Source organism: Eupeodes corollae, chromosome 1 (genome assembly GCF_945859685.1).
Source record: "Eupeodes corollae chromosome 1, idEupCoro1.1, whole genome shotgun sequence".
Lineage (NCBI taxonomy): Eukaryota > Metazoa > Arthropoda > Insecta > Diptera > Syrphidae > Eupeodes > Eupeodes corollae.
The window spans coordinates 229,713,023-229,736,598 of NC_079147.1; the positions used below are offsets into that span (position 1 = coordinate 229,713,023).

At 34.0% G+C, this 23,576-nt stretch overlaps 4 protein-coding genes and 1 long non-coding RNA gene across 5 annotated transcripts; 1 reads left to right on the forward strand and 4 right to left on the reverse strand.

Annotated features, from left to right (window-relative positions):
* The first annotated feature begins 1,426 nt into the window (after window positions 1-1,426).
* LOC129941834 (GPI mannosyltransferase 2) lies at window positions 1,427-3,357 on the forward strand. The gene is made up of 2 exons (XM_056050585.1): window positions 1,427-1,595; window positions 1,655-3,357. Exon 2 carries the CDS (start codon window positions 1,695-1,697, stop codon window positions 3,012-3,014), a length of 1,320 nt encoding a protein of 439 aa, XP_055906560.1. The 5' UTR covers window positions 1,427-1,595; window positions 1,655-1,694; the 3' UTR covers window positions 3,015-3,357.
* A 10,262-nt stretch (window positions 3,358-13,619) lies between these two features.
* LOC129941833 (probable phenylalanine--tRNA ligase, mitochondrial) lies at window positions 13,620-15,097 on the reverse strand. The gene is made up of 2 exons (XM_056050584.1): window positions 13,860-15,097; window positions 13,620-13,799 (listed from the first exon to the last, which is right to left on the reverse strand). The coding sequence occupies exons 1-2, from the start codon at window positions 15,021-15,023 to the stop codon at window positions 13,632-13,634; spliced, it is 1,332 nt and encodes a 443-aa protein (XP_055906559.1). The 5' UTR covers window positions 15,024-15,097; the 3' UTR covers window positions 13,620-13,631.
* Window positions 15,098-16,809: 1,712 nt separating this feature from the next.
* On the reverse strand, window positions 16,810-17,294 carry LOC129941844 (uncharacterized). Its single transcript, XR_008780934.1, has 3 exons — window positions 17,155-17,294; window positions 16,912-17,092; window positions 16,810-16,861 (listed from the first exon to the last, which is right to left on the reverse strand). It is a non-coding gene; the product is annotated as an uncharacterized LOC129941844 (long non-coding RNA).
* A 289-nt stretch (window positions 17,295-17,583) lies between these two features.
* Window positions 17,584-18,900, reverse strand: LOC129949107 (uncharacterized). Its single transcript, XM_056060359.1, has one exon. It carries the CDS (start codon window positions 18,898-18,900, stop codon window positions 17,584-17,586), a length of 1,317 nt encoding a protein of 438 aa, XP_055916334.1.
* A 2,572-nt stretch (window positions 18,901-21,472) lies between these two features.
* LOC129949111 (rho GTPase-activating protein gacK-like) lies at window positions 21,473-23,026 on the reverse strand. The gene has a single exon (XM_056060372.1). The coding sequence runs from the start codon at window positions 23,024-23,026 to the stop codon at window positions 21,473-21,475; it is 1,554 nt and encodes a 517-aa protein (XP_055916347.1).
* Window positions 23,027-23,576: the final 550 nt, after the last annotated feature.

Here is a 23,576-nt window from a genome sequence, read left to right on the forward strand (position 1 = left end):
TCTTAAATATAAATAATAAAACCTAAAAGAACAACAAAATCTAAAAAATAAAAAAAATAAAAAAAAAAAAAAGTCGTATCCAAATGCTCAACTCATATGTTACATGTTAGTATATATAGTCATTATATGTATTCAAATCTGAATGTTATATGTGTTCGCATAATAAATGATATAGGAAAAAAAAATAATAAAAGATACATCTCAAAAGAGAAAATGAAACATTATTTATGAAACGACGTTATGTAAAATGCCATCTCATTCTCACACTTTCAATATCAAATACAATGTAAATTTTTTCCAAATGAGAAGTAAAATAATATTGTTAGTGCGCTCTCGCTCTAACTTTTGCAAAACGACATCAAATATACATTTCTGGCATCTGTTTGTCTTCGTTATTTAGTTTTATTTTAGTAATAGTCTATTGTATTTATGTATATATATATTGTTAAATGACCCTCCGTCAATCCAAACGAATAATATACTCCCATGAGCAAGAGTAGTCAAACCATATATAAAAGACAGCCATGAGGCATTTCAAATAAATTGTCAAAGCAGGCAAAACATTATAGCCGCAGCAGTACTTAAGATATAGATAAGAACACACTTTGTAATAGAATTTTAAGTCTCAATAAAGAATTCAATTCAATTCAAAAACAAAATGCATTGTTTTCGATACGAAATAAAACGTATATAAATTCCAGCCGATAGACCTAACTTTCAATCACTTTTTGTAGTAATTCGGGCCGTATGTCAGCAATAACTTGCCCAATATTCTCTTCCAGGGCGATAATCGTCTCGGTCTTATCTGTGAAATCACTTGTCTTTTTGACAGCTGTCACTTGATTTTTGCTTAGTTTGGTTTGCAGTTTCTTAATTAATACACTTAGGCTAGGCGCGCACATACAACGAGTAAACTATCTCGTATGATTTAACAACACTTTACTGTTTATTGTGGGGTTATGTGAAGTCTCTTGTCCATGCCCAAGGCGATTGACCTCTTGGAAGAGATTATTCGACTGACATAAGTCCCAATTTATGCAAGATTTGGTTGCTAATTTGGGCCCTCGGTTATAATTTTTTCAAGATTTTCGCAGTTGCCACTTGCCCTAAATCTCTTAAAACATAATTACACTCTTACCTTTATAATAAAGCTAAATTCTTGGCACTGATATTATATTAAAAGTGTTTAATTGGTTCTTGAAAACCTCAAGTCTACCCTTATGAGACATTTCAGCACTGTTCGTTTCGATTTCATAGTTTTTAAACATTTCCAGCAGTTTTTCAAAATAACCGAATGTTTTGTGGTGAATATTTCTCCAACATCCTTCCGCCAAACCGATACCAAAATTGACAGTCAAGCCTAACCATCTTTCAAGATATAAAAGTATTTTTGTTTCTGTGACAGTTGACACATTTCTAGATTTGCTTTCTTTTTCTTTCGTTGGAGTTGGATTGGAATTTGGGAACGAACAGAAATACAAAAATTAAAATGCACACCCAACACGCAGGCCGGCTGATAATTTAACTAAATTATATGACGAATATCAATTTTAACCTTAATTGATAAGGAATTTTAAAACATATTCAAAAGTTAGGTATGTAAGTCAATTATTCAAATGAAATGTAGATAAATGTTCAAAACCTTTCACTCTAGAACAACTGACGACTGTCGAAAGTTATCGTGGACTATTACTATGAATGAAAAAGTAACCAAACTCGCCTTGGCCAGTCGTATAATTCTCCTCATTGTACAACTTATCTCGGATGCTCTGATTCCTGATCACAATGCGGACGTTTTCAAGTCCCCCAAGTCACTTCAACAAGGGACTTCATTTTTTGATAAATCTCTGGATTTCATGTTCTCTGGACTAAGACGCTGGGATGCGGAATATTTCCTTCATATCGCCGAGCACGGTTACAGCTATGAGAACTCGCTGGCTTTCTATCCCCTCTACCCGACGATTACGGGAATTTTAGCGAAGAGTGTTTACCTCATAGGAATAGGAGTCTCGTTACGAACTCTCACCCTAGTCATTGGAGTTGCGCTGAATGTATACTTTTTTTGCCGAGCAGCTAACTGCCTGTACGAGCTTACTCAGAGGATATTTGGAGATCTCAACAAGTCTTGGAACGCAACTGTAATCTTCTGCTTCAATCCGGCTTCAATATTCTTTACGGCTCCCTATTCAGAGGGACTCTTTTGTTGGCTGTCCTTCAGCTTGATGCTTGAATCTGTTGGGCAAGTCTCCCTATTTACCACATCACTGGCATCAGCACTTGCCATCGTCTGTCGTTCAAATGGATTACTTAACCTTGGCTTCCCGGTGTACTTCATCATCAGAAAGATCTTACTCAAACAGACTAAATGGCTGGTGCTCAAACTGGCAGTGATTGTTTTTGTGTCAGTGATTCCGCTAACGTTCTTCTGTTTCTATGCATTTCACCAGTTCTGCTCGAACAATTCCACAATCGACCATCCGCCCGAGGTAGTTCAATATGCCGTTGAAAGAGACTATGTTCTGGCTGGTGACCGCATTCCTCCGAACTCACCTTGGTGTGATCAATCGTTTCCCTTTCCATATGCCTATATTCAGAAACACTATTGGAACGTGGGATTCCTAAATTACTATGAATGGAAACAGCTACCGAACTTCATCCTCGCATCGCCAATTATCGGATTTGTTTTCTACCAAACGTTTCTCTATTTCTGTTCGTTAATCAGTTTCCTTCGAACGTCCACAATTCGGCAGACCATAACCGAATGGAAGTCACTCCCATTTATTTTACATTGTCTATTCTTAACGTTCTTCTGTGCATTTTTCGCCCACGTTCAGATCACAACGAGGCTCATTTGTTCCTCATCACCTGTGCTTTACTGGTTTGCTGTTAACCATTTGCCAAAGACATTCGATAGAATCGAATGGAAATCTGCTAATTCAGTGGTTCTCCTCTGGTTCAGTGGGTATTTTCTTATTGGAACCATTCTCTTTAGTAATTCTCTGCCATGGACGTAAATTAAATTTACAATCAATATGAAGGGTTTTCTTTTTTATCATTTTAAATATTAATTTCAATTTTCCTGAGATTTGAGACTGTGACTTCACATATTCACCCCGTGATGTATTCTATTCCATTAGAGCAACTTACAAGAATATAATAGAAACAAATTCTAATGCAGTGCGATTATATTTATATTTTATATAAAACAAAAATTTAAAAAGTTGCTTGTTAATTCAATTTATTTCATTTTAATTGATTAGTTTTGTATTTTGTTTAAACAAAAAGAATTACCTGTACAAACTTAATTGACTTTATTTTTAATGCATATTGTGTGGAATAAAAATAAAATATTTAAAATAAAATTAAGAAGGTTGTCGTTATATTTTTTCAAAGTTACGAAGTTGAATTTTTCACGGCTTTCGATGAGGAGCTGATGTCAGCGTTTGGTGGCAAAGTTTCATCCTATAGCAGTGTTGAACCGCAAACAATCCTGCCTAGCCATGTCTGGTAATTTGTCATTTGATATACCGGGAGACAGGGGTTACGGATTACATATGGCTAGTACTATGTAGTTAGAAAACACATGAACACTTATTAATAAAAGGAGTATGTTAACGTTGTAATTTACCAATGGCTGATCCAGGGGGATCGTAGGGATCATGATGCCCAGCTAGGAGATTATTTTGTTTTAATTTTCGTAGGAATTCTCTTGATATTTTATATTTTTAATTATTTATTTTTTATAAACGAAAGTAAAATTTGTATTTTACTGCTTTAAACTTTGTTCATAAAAGTAACACTTTTAACTAAGGACTGGACGAAAAACATAATATGAATCGGAAATCAAGATCTATTTCAATCGCTCAGAACCAATTCATAAACTTTTGACTAATTAACGATCATATGAGTCAGAAGGCTTATACAGTTAAGTTTTACAGGTAAAGATTTGTTCGTAGTTTAACGTTATTAACCAAAAAGCACTTTGCTGTCAAAAACAACTAAAATTTGTATTGTCATAAAATTTAGAATTTGGGAAAACATTTTAGTAAAACTTTAAATTAATTGCATACGTTATTTTCTGAAATATAAAGGAAATATTTAGGTTCCTAAGAAATAACCTGAATAAGAGGTCACCAATTTAATATTAAGTTGCCCTTTAATTCCTGAAACTCGTCTTCAATCCCATCATTCCTTAAATAATGTAAGACTTTCTTAGTGTTTTTTATCTATTTATTTATTTGATATAAAAGCTTTAAATCCCTCCAGAACCGGAGTGAAAACTGATTCTGTAAAGTGAGTGCCACACTAAAGTTTCTTCCCAACTTATTTGTTTACCTTTGTAAATTTGTATTTAATTTTTAGAGAAAATATTTATTTTAATGCACCTTTTTTCTTAAACTCAAGAACCAAACATTTTTCTCTCTACAATTTTAAAGTTCAAAAGGTTTTCGCAAACGAATCATTTTTTAGAATTTTTGTCTTCTAGCTATCGTAAAAGGTCCGGTTTGTCGAATTGAAAATTTTGACGTTTTAAGGTCCCTAGAGACGAAATAAAGGATTATTATAAAGCTGTTTGTGCGTGCGTGTGTATGTACGTTCGCGACGTTTATAATGCAGAAAGATGCAGGAAGGACTCTCAAGAAAATTGGGTAGTTGGTTTTTTTTTACCATAGCAGTTAAAAAAAGGTGAACATTTTGGTTAACCCTAAATATCTCACGAACCAATAACGCTAGAGACTTGAATTAAATTTTATATTATATATTGTAACGTTATACCAAAAAAAACATAATTTTGGAAAAAATTCCAACTTACAATTTTTTTATAAACCAAAAAAACAGAAAAACAATATTTGTCACCTCGAAAATTTTACGAACAAAAAATGATTTTATCTCAAAAAGAATTTTGTGCAACGAAGAATAACATTTTAAACATCTGGTAAAATTTTGAGAAAAATCGAATTGACAGTTTTTTTATAAAAAATAAAAAACCTTAGAAAACATCACTCAAAGTTGTTAAAAAAATTTATTTCGATTCGAAAATCTTTTTAAAAATTTGAGATTATGTCTTCCAACTTATTTTATCTTATGAGAAATATTGTTTTCAACAATCGGTAAAATGTTTTGAAGAATCGAATTGACAGTTTTTAAACAAAATTAATAAAAGTTGTAAAAACTGGTTTTCGACTCAAATAACTTTTAAAAACTTTGAGACATTCGCTTTAAACTAATTTTATCTTCCAGCAAATATTTTTGTCAACATTCAGTAATATATAAAAAAAATTAATAAACAGTTTTTTTTACAAAAAAAATAATTAGTTTGGAAGTGCTTCCGATAAAAATCGTACTCCAGAAAAGTTCATCCATTATCTTGATATTCAGTGATGCCTCCAAATACTGAATATGCTTGCTGCTGTAGTTTGGCTCTTTTAAGGGGAAGGATCGTATGTGATCATTCGTAGCAACAGTGACGGATTTAGGCTTGCTGCTGCCCAAGGCCCCGTTCGACGCGCCGCCCTTTTTGACAAATTGAATTTCATTAATTTTGATCTAATATTTTTATTTTAAAATAACTTTATTTATTGAAATATATTTTTTAAATATAAATAATAAACATGACATATAAATAAATTATAAACTTTAAACAGAGAAATCATAAATATTTTTTTCAATATTAATTAATTTTAAAAATTCCTTTTTCCTGGCTTTGGTACGCGCAAAAACGTCGATTATATCGTCATAATTAATTTCTTGGACTAGTTGAGCTTCAATTGACAGTAATGTAAGAGCATTAAGTCTATCTTGGCTCATGCTTGCGCGTAAATAGGTTTTTACGCGTTTTAGAGTGGAAAAAGATCTTTCTCCTGAACAATTTGTAGCCGGAATACTCAAAAAAATACGGAGATCAATGACCACATTCGGATTAACATGTCGAAGACTCCGTGAATGCATTACTTTGCATATTTTTTGGGCAGAACGTACATCTTCCGTATTTGCTAAGGTATCTTTCAGTTGAAAATGTAAAAGTATACATTCATTACCTAACGTCTCTTCCAAATCGTCGGGATACTTACTGACTAGTTTATTGGCAAGATTTTTCAATTCGTTTGTATCTATTTCGGATAAATCATGAACAAAATTAAAATTTTCGTAAAGCTTTTCATATGCACTTTTACGCCCGGCCAATTGTACACTCAGTGTGTCTAGAATAGAGTAATAAACATTTGTGCGAAAATGTTCTTGCCCAGAAAAAAGACCTGTGACTCATCTGGCTGAATTCTTCTGGTTTTGTTGCGATGAGTATCATAGCGATAATAATCGTGAACTCCAGATAGTATTTTGGCTTTTTCTTCATAAACAGAAAATTGTCTGTCTCTCATGTCTTAAGTAAATAGAGCCAGAAAGTTATAGATCTGAACAACGGATGATAAATCAGCTTGAGATTGTTGAAGCTTCTTACTAGCAGCATTAAAACGATCTAAAATTACATTCCAAACAATCACTAGGATTGCTGTTTCTAAATTCTGTAATTTCCCCTGCAATCCTGTAGCTCCAGCTCGCGTAGTCGGTTTCTCATCCCTGCTTTCGGCAATAAATTCCAGTGCATCAATTATTGCAGACCACTCTTTCCCAACGATTTTTTCTAGGGGGGGGGGTCACAGAAAGCATGACACAGCGTGACAATGAGGGGTAGGGGTCAGAAAAAGCTGATTTTAGCGTGACGTACATATTTTATGGAGTTTTGAACTTATCATTAGACGTGTTGCATTTCAATTTTGTAAAAAAATGATGACAATTGAAGTAAAGTGGTAACGCTGGTAAGTACCTGTCAAGCGTAGCGCTCTTGTTTTCTGTAAAGCCTAGTACATACTTCCTCGTGAAGTGAACGTTCGCCAGTGGAGAAAGTGAACTTTTGACATTGCTCACTGGTACACACTTGTGAGTACACGTTGTGAACATTTGACTTCAGTTCCCGTACATTTTGCACGTGAATTGCCCGTGAACGAAAACTCTCCACTTTGTTCTCCACTCAGCTTCACGAGCAAGTTCACGGGTGAACCAAAAACTGAAATTTGTATGGGTTCACGAGATGGTTCACAAGTATGTACTAGGCTTAAACATGTGAAATACACTCACCCGAACTACTTAAAAGCACAACAATGCACAATACTCCCACTTCACTCAAGTTATTGAGATCACGATCACATGAATAAAACACTCGGAAAATAAATAAAAAATTCTTACAACTTTTTTTTATGTATAATAAGCACATAAATGTAATTGTATCATAAATCAACGACTTTAATATATATCAGTTCACATACTTTATTTTAAAAAAAATTTAAAATACTTGCACTTGCATTTTTAGAAATTATTGACATTTGTAGATGTAATTGAAGGTTTTTGTAAATATGTGGAATATCGAATGATTTTTTCTATTTCAGATAAAAATTTCATTTTTTTACCAATTTTTTTTTATGATTAAAAGAATTCAATATGAAAAAAGACGGGATTTATTTTTCATAAAAAAATTATTTTTATGAACAAAAAATGTTCTGACACTTTTGCATGAATATCAAAATGATATTCAATACATGCAAATCTACGGTTTTTTATTTCACACACAAATTGAGAAGTTATTCAGCTTTAGTAATTTCAAAATGCTTCATACCCGTGAGATTAATCTCACTAAAGGAACAGAAAGTAAAGAACATTACTCAATAAAGCCTATATAATTGATCTATTAAAAAATTGACATCTTTGCCCATGCAGATTAAGAAGTAAATTAATGAATTGAATTATAATATGTATATTCTATTAACAATTTTTTATAAAAACTAATCTGAACCAATTTTTAAAATTGATTGTCTCTTTACTGTTTTTCGCCTCTAAAATTTTGGCATTTCAAAAATTATGCCGCCCTCAAATTATGCCAACACTGCGTAGCAACAAGCACACTGTTAGGTAACCTGTTTGCACGTACATCATGTTTCCCGCTGCCACAAGTGATGAGAGCCGATAAATTGCACTGCTAGATACGCAAAACAAAATGGAGAACGCTTGTCTGCATATTCTTGTTTTAACAATATTTGATACCATTATGTTGTAACCAAAGGAATTTTGTCGTGTTGCTGGGTTTTCGGTGCTTGACCGAGGTCTAACAGAAAAATTTGTTAGAAAATATCAGCGTCACCGCTTAAATGTTACACCTACATTACTTTAAAAATATATTTATTTAAAAAGCTAAAAGTACTGTAAAACTCAAAATAGTTTACTTTCTAATAACGTCACATTTATAGCACAAGTTTTTCGCGATCCGGACACTTTTTCGAACAGTTTGAAAAAACCTACCTTTTTCTATTTTCCTTCATAAAGTTCGTGGGTTTTCCTAATGACCCCAATAGCTTTATGACTCCCTGTTTGCCAAATATTTACTTTTTGTTAAAAATAAACATATCTGAAAAAAAAAGGTATCCAATAGAAGGGTTTTATTACCCTTCTTATAGGGCCAGGTATTAGCAACTTCGCCTTAAAAGAGGTAAAATCTTACATTTCATTAACAGAAGTTGGGAAATTCCAAAACTTTTTTTTTTTTTCCTAGTGACATTTTTTATTCCGATAAAATCTTGAAGAAATCTACAACTTAAAAATGTACACGAAATTCCATACGTTTTGAGAACAGAATAAGTCCTGGACTTATTCTGTTTTTCAAACTTATGACATTGTTCACCCCCTGTAACTTCGACAACCAAAATAATTTGTTTGTTTTTTTTTCGACTTAAAAGATGTGAAAAAAGTGGACTTATTTCGTTCTCACAACTGACGATTCAGTTAGAAACCTAAAAAAAATCAACAAAAGTTGGTAAAAATTGATTTTCGGCTTTAATATCTTTTCAAAAATTTGAGATATTGGCTTTAAACTTTAAACACAAAAATTTCAAAAACTTTTCAAAAATTAAAAGAAATATATAATTATAAGAAATATCGTTTTGAACATTCGATACAATTTTTAATTGAAATTTTTTTAACAAAAAATAAATACCCAAGAAAAGTATTATTAAAATTTCGTAAAAATTGATATTCGAATTAAATATCTTTTTAAAAATTTGAGATAAATTCAAATTAATTTTATTTCAAAAAAGTATCGTTTTCAACATTCAGTAAGTTCTTTTTTATTATAATCTACAAGTCAGTTTTTTTTATAAAAAAAAAACAAAATCTACAAAAAATAGTTCGCAAATTTGGTAAAAATTGATGTTCGGTTCCCGATATCTCGTAAACGATAGAAGATATTGACTTAAAATAAATTTCATTCATCCAATTTGTATTTGTTTATATAAGAAATACATTTTTAATTGTTAAAAACTTGATCTCGACTAAAACCTCGTTAACAAAAATAGATGTTGAAATCAAACTATTTCATCATATGCAAAATATTGTTCGTTATTTATTTTTTTTTAATAATTTAACTGATACCTCTCTTTTTCTACATTTCCTGGCGAACTTTCGCAATTTCTTGGTCTCTGCATATATATATATTAAAGCGTTCTTCGCATTTATAGAAATGCCAAGAAGAACATAATATATTTGGAAAGAGCTACATTTCAACACAATTTCTAACATTTCTGCGTGAAATACACCAAACACCCTCTAAACTATTTTTTTTAAGCTCTCAAATATGGCATATTTAGAAAAATGTTGGAATCTTGCATCCAATTTAAGTAGTTAATCCATATCTTGTTGAAAATAGGGTTCTAAAATAATCTAATAACTAAGGTTGTCAATTTAGCCCTTGAAATATGTAAATGTAAGTTTAAGATTCACATTATGTTATTTAAATTTTGTAAGTCTCCTTTAGAGAGTATTAAAGAATATTTGTAAGCGATGCTCAAAAGCTCATCTTTATGATTGGAAGTCTAGATCCGTCCTTGTAATTCACATAACTTGGAGCTAACTCAACAATAGAGTAGTGTCGATTTTTGTAAGGAAACATGGCGGCTCAAAAGCCATGTCCAATATTGAATCATGCATCGTATTACCAATAAAATTCCTCACAAAGCAGTTAAAACCAGAAATGGAAATAAAATTGGCTCGACAGCTAAGGAAAAAATCTTTTGGCTTTCTGAAATTCCAGATGGCATCAAACTGGTTCCTTTCAAAAAGCATGAAACAGAAGGTGAACACGGATTTCTTGACAATTTGTAAAAAGAAAAACATGAACAGAAATTATACTCGATCCGCTTAATCCAAAAATTATCCGAAGTTAAAGCAAGCTGACCATTTTGGTAATTTACTCAGAAGCCGAAGAATTAAGATCTCAATAGAAGTCTCAAAATTGATACAGCTATGCCATCTGAACAAAGCCACAGGAGAAGACCGAATGCCGTAAGAATTTTAAAATATGTGGTAGGGAACTTTACCGAAAACTAATTAAACCCTACAACAATATATCTATGGAGTCTGGTCAAAACAACATATGTAAGTCCAAAATCTTAGTTTTGAGAAAAACGGGTTTAAATGTTCTTATTTTTTTCTAAATCCCGTTGTGGTTATTTGAGAAATATTTTGATGCAATAAACATATCTAGGAATGATGATATTTATATGAATATAATGTACATATTTATTTCAAATCTATGTTTATACATATGTTTAAAGGGTGATATGCTGTTTTGACCATGCGATTGTTCATTTAATTTTAAATTGGTGGAGATCATTTCCTGTATTGAAATAAATTTTGTAGACTTAAATACTTTTTTAATACAAACAAATCATTTCACACCAATAAAAATAATAGCAAAAACAATATTAAAGTAATTACAAAGCTTCAATATACATAGTTTTAAAAATTATAAATAGGAATTCTAAGGTAAATTTTAGTGTTTTTGTTGATACAACTAATTTTCTTCATGAGATAAATCAACTAGATCATAGTCTATGTCTTCTACCGTCCCCTTTGACTTCAATTTTGTATAGATCTTATGGAAAATTGTTGGAATTAGTGGTAAAAGGGAAATTTTGTCATTTTTTTTCTTCAGACTTCGGTGGCGGTACTACATTTTCCAAAACAAAGGTCGACGAATTTTGTCCTCTTCGTTTGAAACTTACACGTGGAAAATCCCTTTCTTCATTTAGTGTTGTCTTCAAAAACATTATTTCTGGATCTGATTTCAAATCATGTTATCCATTTGATTGTTTGAAAACCAAACATATACCCGTCTTCGCCTTTTTTGCGGACAAAAAAACCCGCTTTGGCTTTCAATAAGTTTAAAAAATTCCAAACTTCGTCCGGCTTCAATTCATGAACCAAGACTTTTTGCTTTTTCCCAGATAATTTCACACGCTGAAAGCAATCAAAAGGATGGTATGGTTAGCATGTTTTTTTTTCGATGATAGCGTGATCAATATCGCATTCTATATGCGTGTGACCAGGAACTAAACATTTTGCATGGACAGTAGAAACATTACAACAGCTATTGTGTTTTTAGTTTGCACTTGACATGTGTCTGAATAAGACTTAACTGATTTGATTGTTGTTGGAAGATTTTTAAGATGTAGAAAAAGACACGAAGCTATTTTATTTGCCACTCTTCCTGCAATTCCTTCATGCCACATATAATATTTCGATGTTCCATCTGATAGGCCATGAGTGGTAAGATTAAATGTCGAAAGCTGTCTCTTACAAAAGGCAACTGATGTGGACAAGTTTGGTGTTGGAAGGCATTGTTGCAGATCGAAGACAAAACAAGCTTTCGTTCGGTCTTCTTGAGCTTCAATCTTGTCTCTTTTTTTCGTTACATAATATGCCATATCTGCCTCCTCATGATGGCTTCCCACCAACATTTTAAGATGGTCTAATTCACCACTATTTTCTTTCAATGCAACCTTAATTTTCATTTGTAAGGCATCACAGGTGTTGCATGTATCCTGTTTGGGTCTTTTAAATTGTAAATTGTCCTTGAAAAATAATTTTCTTGTTCTGTGTCTTTAGACAAGGCGAACATTTTTGCACATCATCTGAGGTTCGGTGGTGTGTGGCAACCGCGTTGATCTGCAGGCACAATTCCAGTAACAGATGATAGCTTCTTTTGCAGTACAGTTCTTATGAAGGAGTCAGTTTCATCGAGAGTTGTCTTGAAACAGCTTTGTAGCGACAAAAAAGCGAAGAAGATTTAGTTGGAGTTATGTTGTTTTGACCACTTAGAAAATAGAAAATGTTTGTTTGGTTAAAACAATATAAGTGAAGTTATACCGTTTTGACCAAACAAAATTTTAATTAAAAAATTTAAGTGCGATTAGGACCATCGAATATCTTTTCAATCGGTTTAGATGGATTTACACTGTTGAGACCAAACGAAAGTAGATTTTTTTTGTAGTTCTGTATACTTAGCTCGAATTTGACAAAAATGGACTTATGCCGTTTTGACCAGACTCCATAGATAATTAATAGGAGAAGCGTTTCAGAAAGTTTTCGCAAAAATAATATTCTCCTTCTTTCAAAAAGTGTGATGTTAATAAGCTTACAATGTGGATACAACAAAACGATTTACTGAGCGTGTTTTAAACCGGTATCAGGAAAGCGTATTCCACCGTTGAGCATGTTTCAAACCGGTATCAGGAAAGCGTATTCCACCGTTGATTATATTTGTTCAGTTACTAGGTCATAGTTGATAATATATGATTTCTTACTTGATTTCAAAGCAGCATTTAACTCAATAGAAAGGTCCTCTTTTATAAGCTAAGCTGCCTTAGAATAGGCCCAAAAATGTTATTAGTTATACCAGGTTCCTATCAAAATATTGCAATGTCAGTTTGAGATGGAAACGAGATTTCTGCAAGGTTTCATACCAATGTTGGAGTTAATCGAGGCGTTTGCTTTGTCCACTTCTCGTTCTCGGATGACCTGTCATCGGCTTAGACTGGGGGAATACGTTTTTCTGGAGTTAAGTTTAACGCACTAATTTTCTGCAACTAATTAGGAAGATCTGCAAGAGATGAAAATAGACCTGGGGAAATGAAACGCTTGGAATTTTTAATAAATACAAATACCTCTAAGTTCTCATAATACCACAATTTTCTTTAAAAAAAAACATGCAATAAACTGCATCTGGAAAGGTGTCTTCGGCAATAAAAAGTGTTACCCCAAGCGCTAAATACAAAATGTATGAATCGGTTATGCAAACAATCATGTGTTATGCTGGTCAAGTTAGAGGATTACGACAATTTGATGAAGTAGAAAAATTACTTAGTTACTTTTTAAAAAATAGATATTCCGACTACCGGAAAATACACCTACAAACATTTTTGCAATCAGAATACATTTTAACCAAGTAAGAAAAATAAAAACTTCCCAAATCATCGACTAACAAACAAAATTGCTAGGAAATTGTTGCAGCCAACATCTTAGTTTTAGTTTAGAACTTTACTATAACGTTGAACTGGTAATAGTGGATAGAGGATTTAAGAAGAAGCTCTGAGGCAAAGACACTCCGTATAATCGTATATAGTAATATATTATTCATTACAGGACAACAAAAGATCCCTAACTGGCAATGCTTAATGCATTCTACACAATCTTCTAGCAGTAGATCCATAGCTAATAATGGGAATAAAACACATATGTCTTACTTCAAATTATCTAATCTTAACGTTAAACAAATTAACAGATTCATCAGCTATTTTCTTGTGTAACTGGTTGACTTCCGCTTGCGTTAACGTTCGTTCCATATGCCTATAAACAATTCTAAAGCACAAACTGCTCTTTCCAGTCTTCGGGTGTTTGAATTTATCCACCAAACGAATCTGAAAAAAAAACAAAGCAAATTATCAAACTAAAGATTACTTTCTACTTTAACTACATACTTGTTCAACAACGTCTCCGGCTACATTCCTCACTAGATCATAAAAGTCATTAGGCAGGAAATCATCTACTCCCATACCCTCCGGCAGCCAAAACGAAATATCATTTGAGCACTGGGGATAAGAAGATACCGGCTTGTACTTTGGCAGCTTTTCCAAATTTGTTTCATCAAATTGGCTTAGAAATCCAGAATCGTTACTCCAGAATAGACGAATATCGGGGATATCGAAGAGTACCATTGCTAAGCGTTCCAATCCCAGCCCAAAGGCATAACCAATTGAGTTATGTACGCCGGCATTCCGAAGGATTTCATTTCTGATGATTCCACATCCCAGAACCTCTAGCCATTGGTTTTTGTAGAATATTTCCAACTCCCATGAAGGCTGTGTAAATGGGAAATACTGATCCACCCAGCGGTACTCGATTTTCTCACCAAAAAGATCCTTCGCTAATCCCAAAAGAATTCGCTTTAGTTCATGCTCAGTAAGTTTTAATGCCTCTAGTGTATGACAAGGCTGCTTGGATTGATCAATACACTTGGAACTCGCTTGCACAGATCCTAAAGTGGAAGAATTCAGTTCAAAGATCTCCAACTCTGGATATTTTTCAAATAGTTGATCTTTGTTCAGCAAGCGAACAGCGTCCAGTTGATGAAACACTGGATAGTGTGTTGAATCTATCTCATCCCGCCGATAGACTTCTCCCACGACAAGAAAGTTGTCCAACCCAGATTTGATTAGATCCACTTGATGGGCTGTCGTATGTGCTCGCAGGAGAAATTGTTTATTTACATAATAGCAATCCGACTTGGCTCGGCTGGGATGATTCGATGGGATCAATAAGTTGTCGAAATTTTGTTGAATTGTTACAATCGGGTCTAAATTATCGTACACACTAAACAGAGGATTGCCTCGGGTATTAGTGTAGGATTTGTAAAAGTAATTAACAATTCGTTGTCGAATTATCGACAAGGGATGATTTTTTTGAAGATGTTTATTAGCCCCTAAGTAACTTAATATTTTTGGGGTGACATTGGTCCAATTGTCGGTGTTATATGTATTATTTCCAATTGATATTGTTCTTTGCGGTTCTGGATTAGCGGAATATAGTCGAGTTAAGTATTTTATATGAGTTGTCACACGCAAATTCGTTATATTTTTTAACATATCGGAATAATAAACTTGTAACTTTTTCGTGTCGTTTTTATTTTATTACGAATAAGAATAATGAATAAAAATACTCGATTTTTAAGATGGCAAGGTTTAGCTGTCAATTTATTTATTTGACTAACAGCTGTAAAGCTCAAGAAAAAACTCACCATTATCACAGAACAATTCTTCTCACCACAAAATTATCGGTTGCCTCAAAAACTTTTGGGCTCGTTCGAATCTTTAATATTTGAATCAGTTAATTTTTCAAGTACTCAAGTGGAATGAGGAATAAATTATTTTTCAAAACAAATTAATCTCTTTCATATTTTGCATTAAACGAAATTGATTTCTGCTACAAAATTCAACTTAACAAGTGCATTCATAACAATCGAAAGTCTCAATTTGACTTGTTGTTGCTCTCAGAATCAAAGTGACACATGTCAAAATTTAATCTCGTAATTTAATTGCTTAAATTTATCATATTTTATATTTTTTCGCTAATGCTAACTAAAAGAAGAGATTTTAGAATGAAATAATTTTGAGGATCCGATTGCTTTAGGGAAACATCGTATTTTGAAATTACAGTATTAAATCCTTTTAAATCAATTTTAACTATGGATAGTTTGTTTATTCAGTAAAATACAGACCAAACTTTAAAAAAAAATATGTAAAGTGTGTTGCTTTTAAACGCTTGTTTATCAAGAAGAAATAAAAGGCATGTAATGGTCAGGTTCAGACAACATTTGCTGTCAACTTCATTCTTTGAACGTAAATTTTGACCAAGGCAACATGTAAGTTTTTCAAGTGTCATGAATTTCTAATTCAGAACTTTACTTCACAAATCTCTACTTTAAGTTTATAGTACAAAAAGTACCAATATCATTATTGTCTACAAAACACTCCTCAGTCAAGCTACAAGTCCATCACTGTTTGTATTTTGTATTGTAAAGAAATATTACTTATTTCTTTTCCAAATTAACAAGAAACCTTTTTACAGAAAGCATTAACAGCCCTATTCTGCTATTCCCGTGAACCGCAGATTCGATTCACCCATTCGATTCCCTTTCGCCCTGTGTTTCCATTCTGCTATCCGTCGGGTGAACTACATTATCTAAACCAATTTGACATTCAAGCTAACAGCTGTTCATGAGAAAATCAAAGAAGTTTGTTTTTTTGCAAATTGAAATTTATTTAATCAATTTCATCTCTATTTACTAAAATCTTTGGAAAATTGGATAAATTGTTTTGGTTATTACACTACAATACAATAGCAAATATAAACAAACAGTTATGGATAGCATTGGACTTTTTTTTCCACTTCCAAACAGTGGAATAAGACAATCAACAAACCGAGAACTTCGCAGAAATGTGAGAAAATCCAAAAAAGATGTTATGGAACTGCAAGGGACAGTTCGGCTGGAGTCATCTGTTTTTTTGATTTTTTGGGCGCATTTTCCAAGTCTTGAACATCTATGGATTGCATTTAAGTAAAAGAAATATTTGATTATATACATATAAGTATGTATAAACAAAATTGTTTGGTCTCACCAATATCATTCTCATGATTCTCACTGTTACGTGTGTCATCATTCTCATCGAGTTCCAGCACATCTTCAGCACTTCGTCGACGTTTTGATGTTTCTTTTGCTTCTGTTCTGATTTTATTTTGTGGACATCCAAATATCTTGACATTAGAGATGCCTTCCACCGCCTCCTTCAGACCAACCAAAGCAATAACTTCGTCTGAAAACTTATGTGTTTTGTTTGGCCCACCCCCCACCCCCCGTGGCTCCTTGTTCTTGTTTGTGTTGTGATAGTTTTTTCTTCAAATGCGATTTGTAGTCGCTCCATACCTGAAAAATTCTGTTATTAAAAAAAAAGTCTGAAATATTTTAAGATCTACCTTCTTCCACTCCGTCACATCTTTTATTGGTGGGCCTAGGATGTTCAGTCTTTCCTTAAGATTTTTCCAAAACTCACGTAAGTCCTCGGGTTGCCTTTTTGCATTATTTTTTGCAATATCTGGATTTAATTTCATTGCCGATATTATTGTTGAAAACTGGTCTCTGTTCGTTGTTCTTCCCCTAAAAATGTTAATAATCTTTTTTTACAAACAAAATCAAGCAATAAATTAGTTTTTACTTACATTTTATCAACCACCAACCAGACAGACGATCCATTAAATGAAAAATCCGCAACATTTTAAATATGCGGATCTGAATTGTATAGAATGAAAGCATTCACGGGGATAAGAGAATACCGCGCAGTGTTACCGACGTTACCGACATTAACGAGGTGAATCTAGATTCAATTGTAATGAATATTATTATTATTATTATTATTTATTAATCCAAAACATAAATGTACAGATTAATCTTAAAAGCTAACAGCACTAGCTCTATGGCTTTAGGCTGGGATCTTAACAATTTTCCTTGAAAATAAATGATTATAATAATATAGGCTTAAAACCTTAAGGCAGGGGGAGCGATCGGGGGTACCAAGGGGAGCGCCACTAAGCGCTCGCTCCTGCAACTCCCGATCGCTCCCCCATTAGTAAGGCATAACATAGTTTATATTATATACATGTATCGAGTTTGAGATCTTGCAATACTTTAAATACATTTTTTATATTATCCTCTGATGGGATTGAAAGTAGGTTAGTAAATGTCTTATTGTATAATTTTTCAAAAATGTGTTTAATTTTAGTACATTCCGAAGTTAAATGATTTATTGAAATAATGCTGTTTGATTGACAAATGTGGCAAGTGGGAGGAGGTTCGTTTTTCAGTAAGTAGCTGTTCGTTAACCAGGTGTGTCCAAGTCTCAAGCGCAGGAAGCACTTGTTCATTTTTGCCGTTGTATTAGAAGGATACAACGCAGGAATACCTTCTGGGTTAATTGTGGCATAGTGGTGGATGTAAGCGTTCCAGTCCTGTTTTTTCTTATGGCGCCAATGTGTGTCTATAATTTTCATTAGGTCTTTTTTGAGAGGACGTTGTTGGCTTATATTTGTATTGGGACATATGGAGATGGATTTCGCTAGACGGTCTGCTGCTTCGTTACCTTTAATCCCGGCATGTCCCGGGATCCAGATAAGTTGTAATTTTGCTCCTTGGGATATAATGTTATCACGAATTTTGTTAATATATGGTGAGCGGTGTTTAATATTTTTTATAGCGGTTAGCGTAGAAAGACTATCTGTAAAGATTACGGTTTTCTTTTTCGATGAAATTGCAAGTTTAGTAGCTTTGAGTATAGCTAAGGCTTCTGTTGAGAATATTGAAAAGTATGATGGAAGCTTCTCACCAGAAACAATCTGGCTATCTTTGTCAACAACTGCAAATCCGGTTCCCTCACTGTTTTTGGAGCCGTCGGTGTAAAGTATATTCCAAAGATGATTGGAATATCTGTCCAGGAGATCAAGGAATAGTTGTGTATATATTATATTAGGTGTGGTATTCTTCGGGTAATTTGACAAACTGGTGTTAATAGAATCCATAGGAAGCGCCCAAGGAGGGTGTTTTTCGATACTTATGCTTTTAACAACGGGGTTGATTTCAATGACGTCTTTGCCGAAAGTTAGAGCTTTGTAAAGAGTTGAGGGTTGTTTGGGTGTCTTCTTACGTCTCAAGATCTTATCTGCGTCTTTGTGAATTGGAGAGGAGTAAGATTCGTAAATTTTCGGGAAAAGCCTGGATGTCAAAATCTCATTACGTTCTTCGATGGAGTGAAATCCGCCTTCTGTCATCATATTCTTGATTGGAGTGGTACGGAAGCATTTAAGGCTTGCTCTTATAGCTGCGTGGTAGAATGGATTTAGTGTTTTCAAATTAGATTTGGCACATTTTCCGTAAATGGTTAGTCCGTAGTCAACTTTAGAGCAAAAAATCATTTTCGTTATGTTAGTTAAGGTGTTAGTATGAACAAAACTATTCTGTGATGATAAGTATTTTATTACGTTAAGTCTAGAAGCTAATTTCTTTTTCAATTCCATACAATGATTCTTAAAGTTAAATTTGCTATCAAATAAAATTCCTAAAATACTTAAATTATTTACAGTGGGTATACGAATATTATCAATATTTATGTCAAAGTTAGCACAATTTAATTTCCTGCAAATATGGAGGTGTTTGTTTTTGTTTAGGGATAGCATTGCCCCCGATTGGGTACACCAATTATTTATACAGGTAATAACTTCTTACGTACGTATCATATTGTTGCATTTTGATATAAGGTACAAATCGTCTGCGTATAATGAATGATCGATGTTTTTGTATTCTGAAATTATTTCACTTATGTCATTATATGCAACCACAAAAAGGACTACCGAAAGGGGAGATCCTTGTGGTATACCATTTTGAAGATTATGTAGCTTAGAAAAGGAGTTATTAACCTTTGATTTAAAAAATCGATTTGTGAGAAACGACTTTACAAAATTATACATTTTTTGGCCAATCTTCCATTTTATTAATTTATTTAGAACGACATGGATTCCAATGCGTTCAAACGCTTTCTCAAAGTCAATTGACACAATTGAAATATGGTTCTTACATGAGAGTGCTGAGGATACAAGCTCGTCTATGTGGAGAAGCGAATCTATCGTACTACGGCCGTGTTTGAAGGCAACCTGGTTTAGGTTAATGAGGTTGTGCTTTTCAATAAACCAAAGTAGTCTTTTAGATACCATTTTTTCTAAAAGTTTGCTAGTGCAAGATAACAGTGAAATTGGCCTGTAACCATTGATATCTGTTGTCAGTTTGTTGGGTTTTGGAATTGGGATATTAATTGCAGTTTTCCATGCCTGGGGCACTATGCCTTGTTCGAAAATATTGTTAAAAAGTCGCAAAATGCGTTTTTTTACTTGGGGAGGGGCATTTTTGATCATCGGGTATGATATTCGGTCGGAGCCAGGGGTTTTACCCTTTACTGAGTCTAGACTGCTTTCAAGTTCAAGAAAGTTAAATGGTAAATCAAGGTATTTTGCGGATGGAGATAGACTATGAGTTGGGACGACGTGATTTAACGCTACAAGTTTTGCCTCACAGAATTGGGAAGAAAAGTTTAAGTCATTCGAGTACGTGGACCAGTGTTTGGCGAAATGTTCGGCAATTTGTTTCGCATCCGTTAGCGATTCGGAATCAGTATGTATCATTTGTATAGACTGAGGCATGTAGTTACCTGTCAGGCACTTGACATCTGCCCAGATCTTTTTACTAGTCATGTTGGGATTGAGATTTGCAGTGAACTTTTGAAAGCTCTCGATTTTAGAAACTTTGACATTTCTTCGAAAAATAGCATTTGCTTTTCTGTAATTAATAAGATTTGTATTGTTCGGGTATTTTTTAAAAATTTTCCATAGGTGCTGTTTCTTTTCGCGAAGGATGGCAATCTCAGAATTCCACCAAGGAACTATGTTTTTTATTGGTTTGTATTTTGTTTGTGGAATAGATAAATTGGCTGCATAACGAAAGCTTTTGCTTATATTTGCTGCTTCTTGGTTGATATTTGTGGATAGTGGTTTGTTGCTGAGGAATTTTATTGTATTAGTTTGGAAGAGATTCCAGTCGGCGAGGTCAGTTAGGAATTTTGGGGTTGGGTTAGAGTAGTTGCTATGACGTTTAAGTTTAATGACGGATATTATAGGAAAATGGTCGCTTCCGTGGAGAAAGTCAAGTCTGTGCCAGGCAATGCTAGGTAATATTTGTGGAGATGTAAATGTGAGATCTACGTGTGTAAGCGTGTTATGAGTGGATAGGTGTGTTGGGCTACCATCGTTTAGTAGAGATAAATTTGAATTTGTTAAAAAGTTTTCAACAATCTTGCCTCTTGCATTTGCAACAGGTGAGCCCCAGAGAGGATTCCAGGAATTGAAATCACCAGTGAGCAGTACAGGAGATTTTACAAATTTTAGAATATCTTCTAAGTTTGAAGATGAGAAAGGTTGGGTGGGATGGATATAGAGGGATAATACTGTTAATTTTATATCGAGATCAATTTCAACGGCTATTGAAGAGATATTTGATGGTATAATTTGAGTTTTGTGTGGCACAGATTTATGGATCATAAGTCCTACACCTTGTTTGGCTGTTGTGTTTGTTCTAAAATTGTGAAAATATGTTGCGTATTGCTTTGGATATTTAATATTTGTGCTGTCTAAGACATGGGTTTCCTGAAGGGAAATTATATGAGGTCTATGTTCTTTTATTAAGAGCTCTAGCTCATGATAGTTATTAAGATATCCATTAAGATTCCACTGGAGAATCTTAAGGATGGAATTTTTAGTGGCAGAGGACTTTTGTACAGTATAAGAGGAGTTATACTGTGAAAAGTCATAAGTGTATATATTATTCTGTTTACTTTGTTGACTCCGTCGCTCCGAAGTCGAACCACTCAGACTCCTGGTGGAGTCTGAGTGTTTCGACCTCCGAACGACAGAGTCGTGTTTTTTGGTAACAATATTATGTTTAGATGTCTCCATCATCATCGTCGTCATTTTCTGAAATTTTGTCGTAATGCTGACTGATGTGATCGATGGACATCGGTGAAGCTGTTTCAGTTGAGTGCATTGTTTTGTTTGTGATTAATTGTTGGTTTGAAGTGTTGTTTGGAAGTTTAATTGGGTTTGGTAAGTTGAGTTGTGAGGATAGGTTTGAGTGTGAATTAAAGTTTGAAGAGAGTGTGTTTGTTTCTACACTATTTATTGAGAAGATGTTTGAAGCATTATTTACATTTGAGTGGGAGTTTAGATTTGAAATGAGTGAGTCGGTATTTTTGGAAGTGCTTTGTGTGACTGATAACCGAGAGTTATCATTTGATAATGTTTTCGATCTAGATGGTAATGACGGAGTAGGGAGAGAAGATGGTATGCTTGAGGTTGGTTTTGTGGTATGCTTAGAATTATATTCCGAAGATGTGGGAGGGATTTCACTTGGTTTTTCTGTTTTATTTATTGATTTATTTAGAAGAGAGGATTTATCTCTTTTTTCTTGTTTGGTATTTATTGATTTTGTTTGAGTAGGGGCAAGGGAGGATGTTGAGGGAGATAGGTTTGATGAGCTTGATGGGATCGGTTGTGTTCCGTTAGCTGTTATGGAGGAGTAGGATAAGGCAGGCGAGGGAGTTGGATTCTGTTTATCGTAGATTTGTTTCGCTTCAGCCAAGCTGCATTTTTTTAATGTCTTTATTTTGAGAATTTCTTTTGCTTGGATGAATCGTTGGCAATTTTTTGATGATGCTGGGTGGTTATCTGCACAGTTAGCACAAAAAGTACGTGTGCAATTTTCTGAAGGGTGAGGTGGGAGGTTACAAGTGACGCATGTCGCAGTACGAGTGCACCTTTTCATCGTGTGACCTAGGAGCTGGCATTTTTTGCATCGCATAGGGTTTGGGAAGTATTCTTCCACTTTGAGTTTGTACCAGCCTACATCAAGAGATGTAGGGGGACGGAAGAGATCAAAAGTGAAGAGCACTAGCCCAGAGGGAATTTCGACATTTTGTTCTTTGCCTTCAATTATTCTTTTTTCAGTTTTTTTAAATTTATAGACTTCTGTGACGCCTTGGTCACTCATCTCTTCAACGATTTCTTTTTCGGGCAAATTATTTAGGCAGGGTGCGAAAACAGTGCCTTTGGAAGAATTTAAATGACTATGCAGGGAAATAGAAACTGGGCATAGGTTTGATAGATTTTTTTTTGAAAGGAAAAGGTTAGCAACTTGTTGGGATTTTACGAGTATAAGCAGGTTGCCATCACGAAGCTGAGTGATATACTCGTAAGATGTACTTATGGCGTCAATAGCTTTTTTTAAAAGGAAGACACTAACAGATGTTAGCGGTTGTTTGGGATCTGTTGGGGTTATTATTATAAATTTGGGGTTTTTGGAGTTAGAATGGGATGGGATGTCAAAACTGAGAACTGAACTTGGGTTTATTGATTTTTTTTGTCTTTTTTTAAGAGGGCTGGTAAGCTGATTAAGCTCAGCGAACCGGTTACCCTCCAGCACACTTGGCCCTGAGGCCATATTATATAGGTTACGCACAATATACTCTAGTTTGTCACTCACTTGTTTAATGGGAGAAGGGAATAAGGCGAATAGGAAAAGTAAAGAGAAAAGCGCGGGAGAGGATAAATAACAAACTTCGGGAGAGCAGAGGAAACACAATCGAAAACGATGTTGACGGCTCGAAGTATAGTCGGTGACTGATTGTAATGAATAGTAGAATAGTGTTCAGTGAAAATTGAACAAAAATTCCCCCCGATGAATAGCAGAATAGGGCTGTAAATGAACTTGTGCAGAAAATAAATAAATCAGAGTAAGTTCAGCTTTCCGTTGAATAAAAAAAAACATTACCGATTGTCATTTTGACATAAGTTGACTTGACTTCAGTCAAATGCTAGAAACGTGCTTTGCTTTCAAGTCCTTTCTGTCGTCTGAACCTGCCCAATGTAAAGCTGTGGCAAAGAATTTCCGAATGTTCTCTTCCAAGGCGTCTAGCATCTTGGGCTAATCTGCGTAGATGACTGCCTTCTTATAACCCCATAAAAGAAGTCCAGCGGTGTTAAATCTCATT

Coding starts and splice junctions, on each gene's coding strand:
- LOC129941834 (XM_056050585.1), top strand. CDS start 1,695: ATGAATGAAAAAGTAACCAAACTCGCCTTGGCCAGTCGTATAATTCTC.
- LOC129941833 (XM_056050584.1), bottom strand. CDS start 15,023: ATGTTAAAAAATATAACGAATTTGCGTGTGACAACTCATATAAAATAC. Junction 13,800..13,859: donor CCGGAGACGTTGTTGAACAA/GTATGTAGTTAA, acceptor TTTTTTTTTCAG/ATTCGTTTGGTGGATAAATT.
- LOC129949107 (XM_056060359.1), bottom strand. CDS start 18,900: ATGATTTTTTGCTCTAAAGTTGACTACGGACTAACCATTTACGGAAAA.
- LOC129949111 (XM_056060372.1), bottom strand. CDS start 23,026: ATGGCCTCAGGGCCAAGTGTGCTGGAGGGTAACCGGTTCGCTGAGCTT.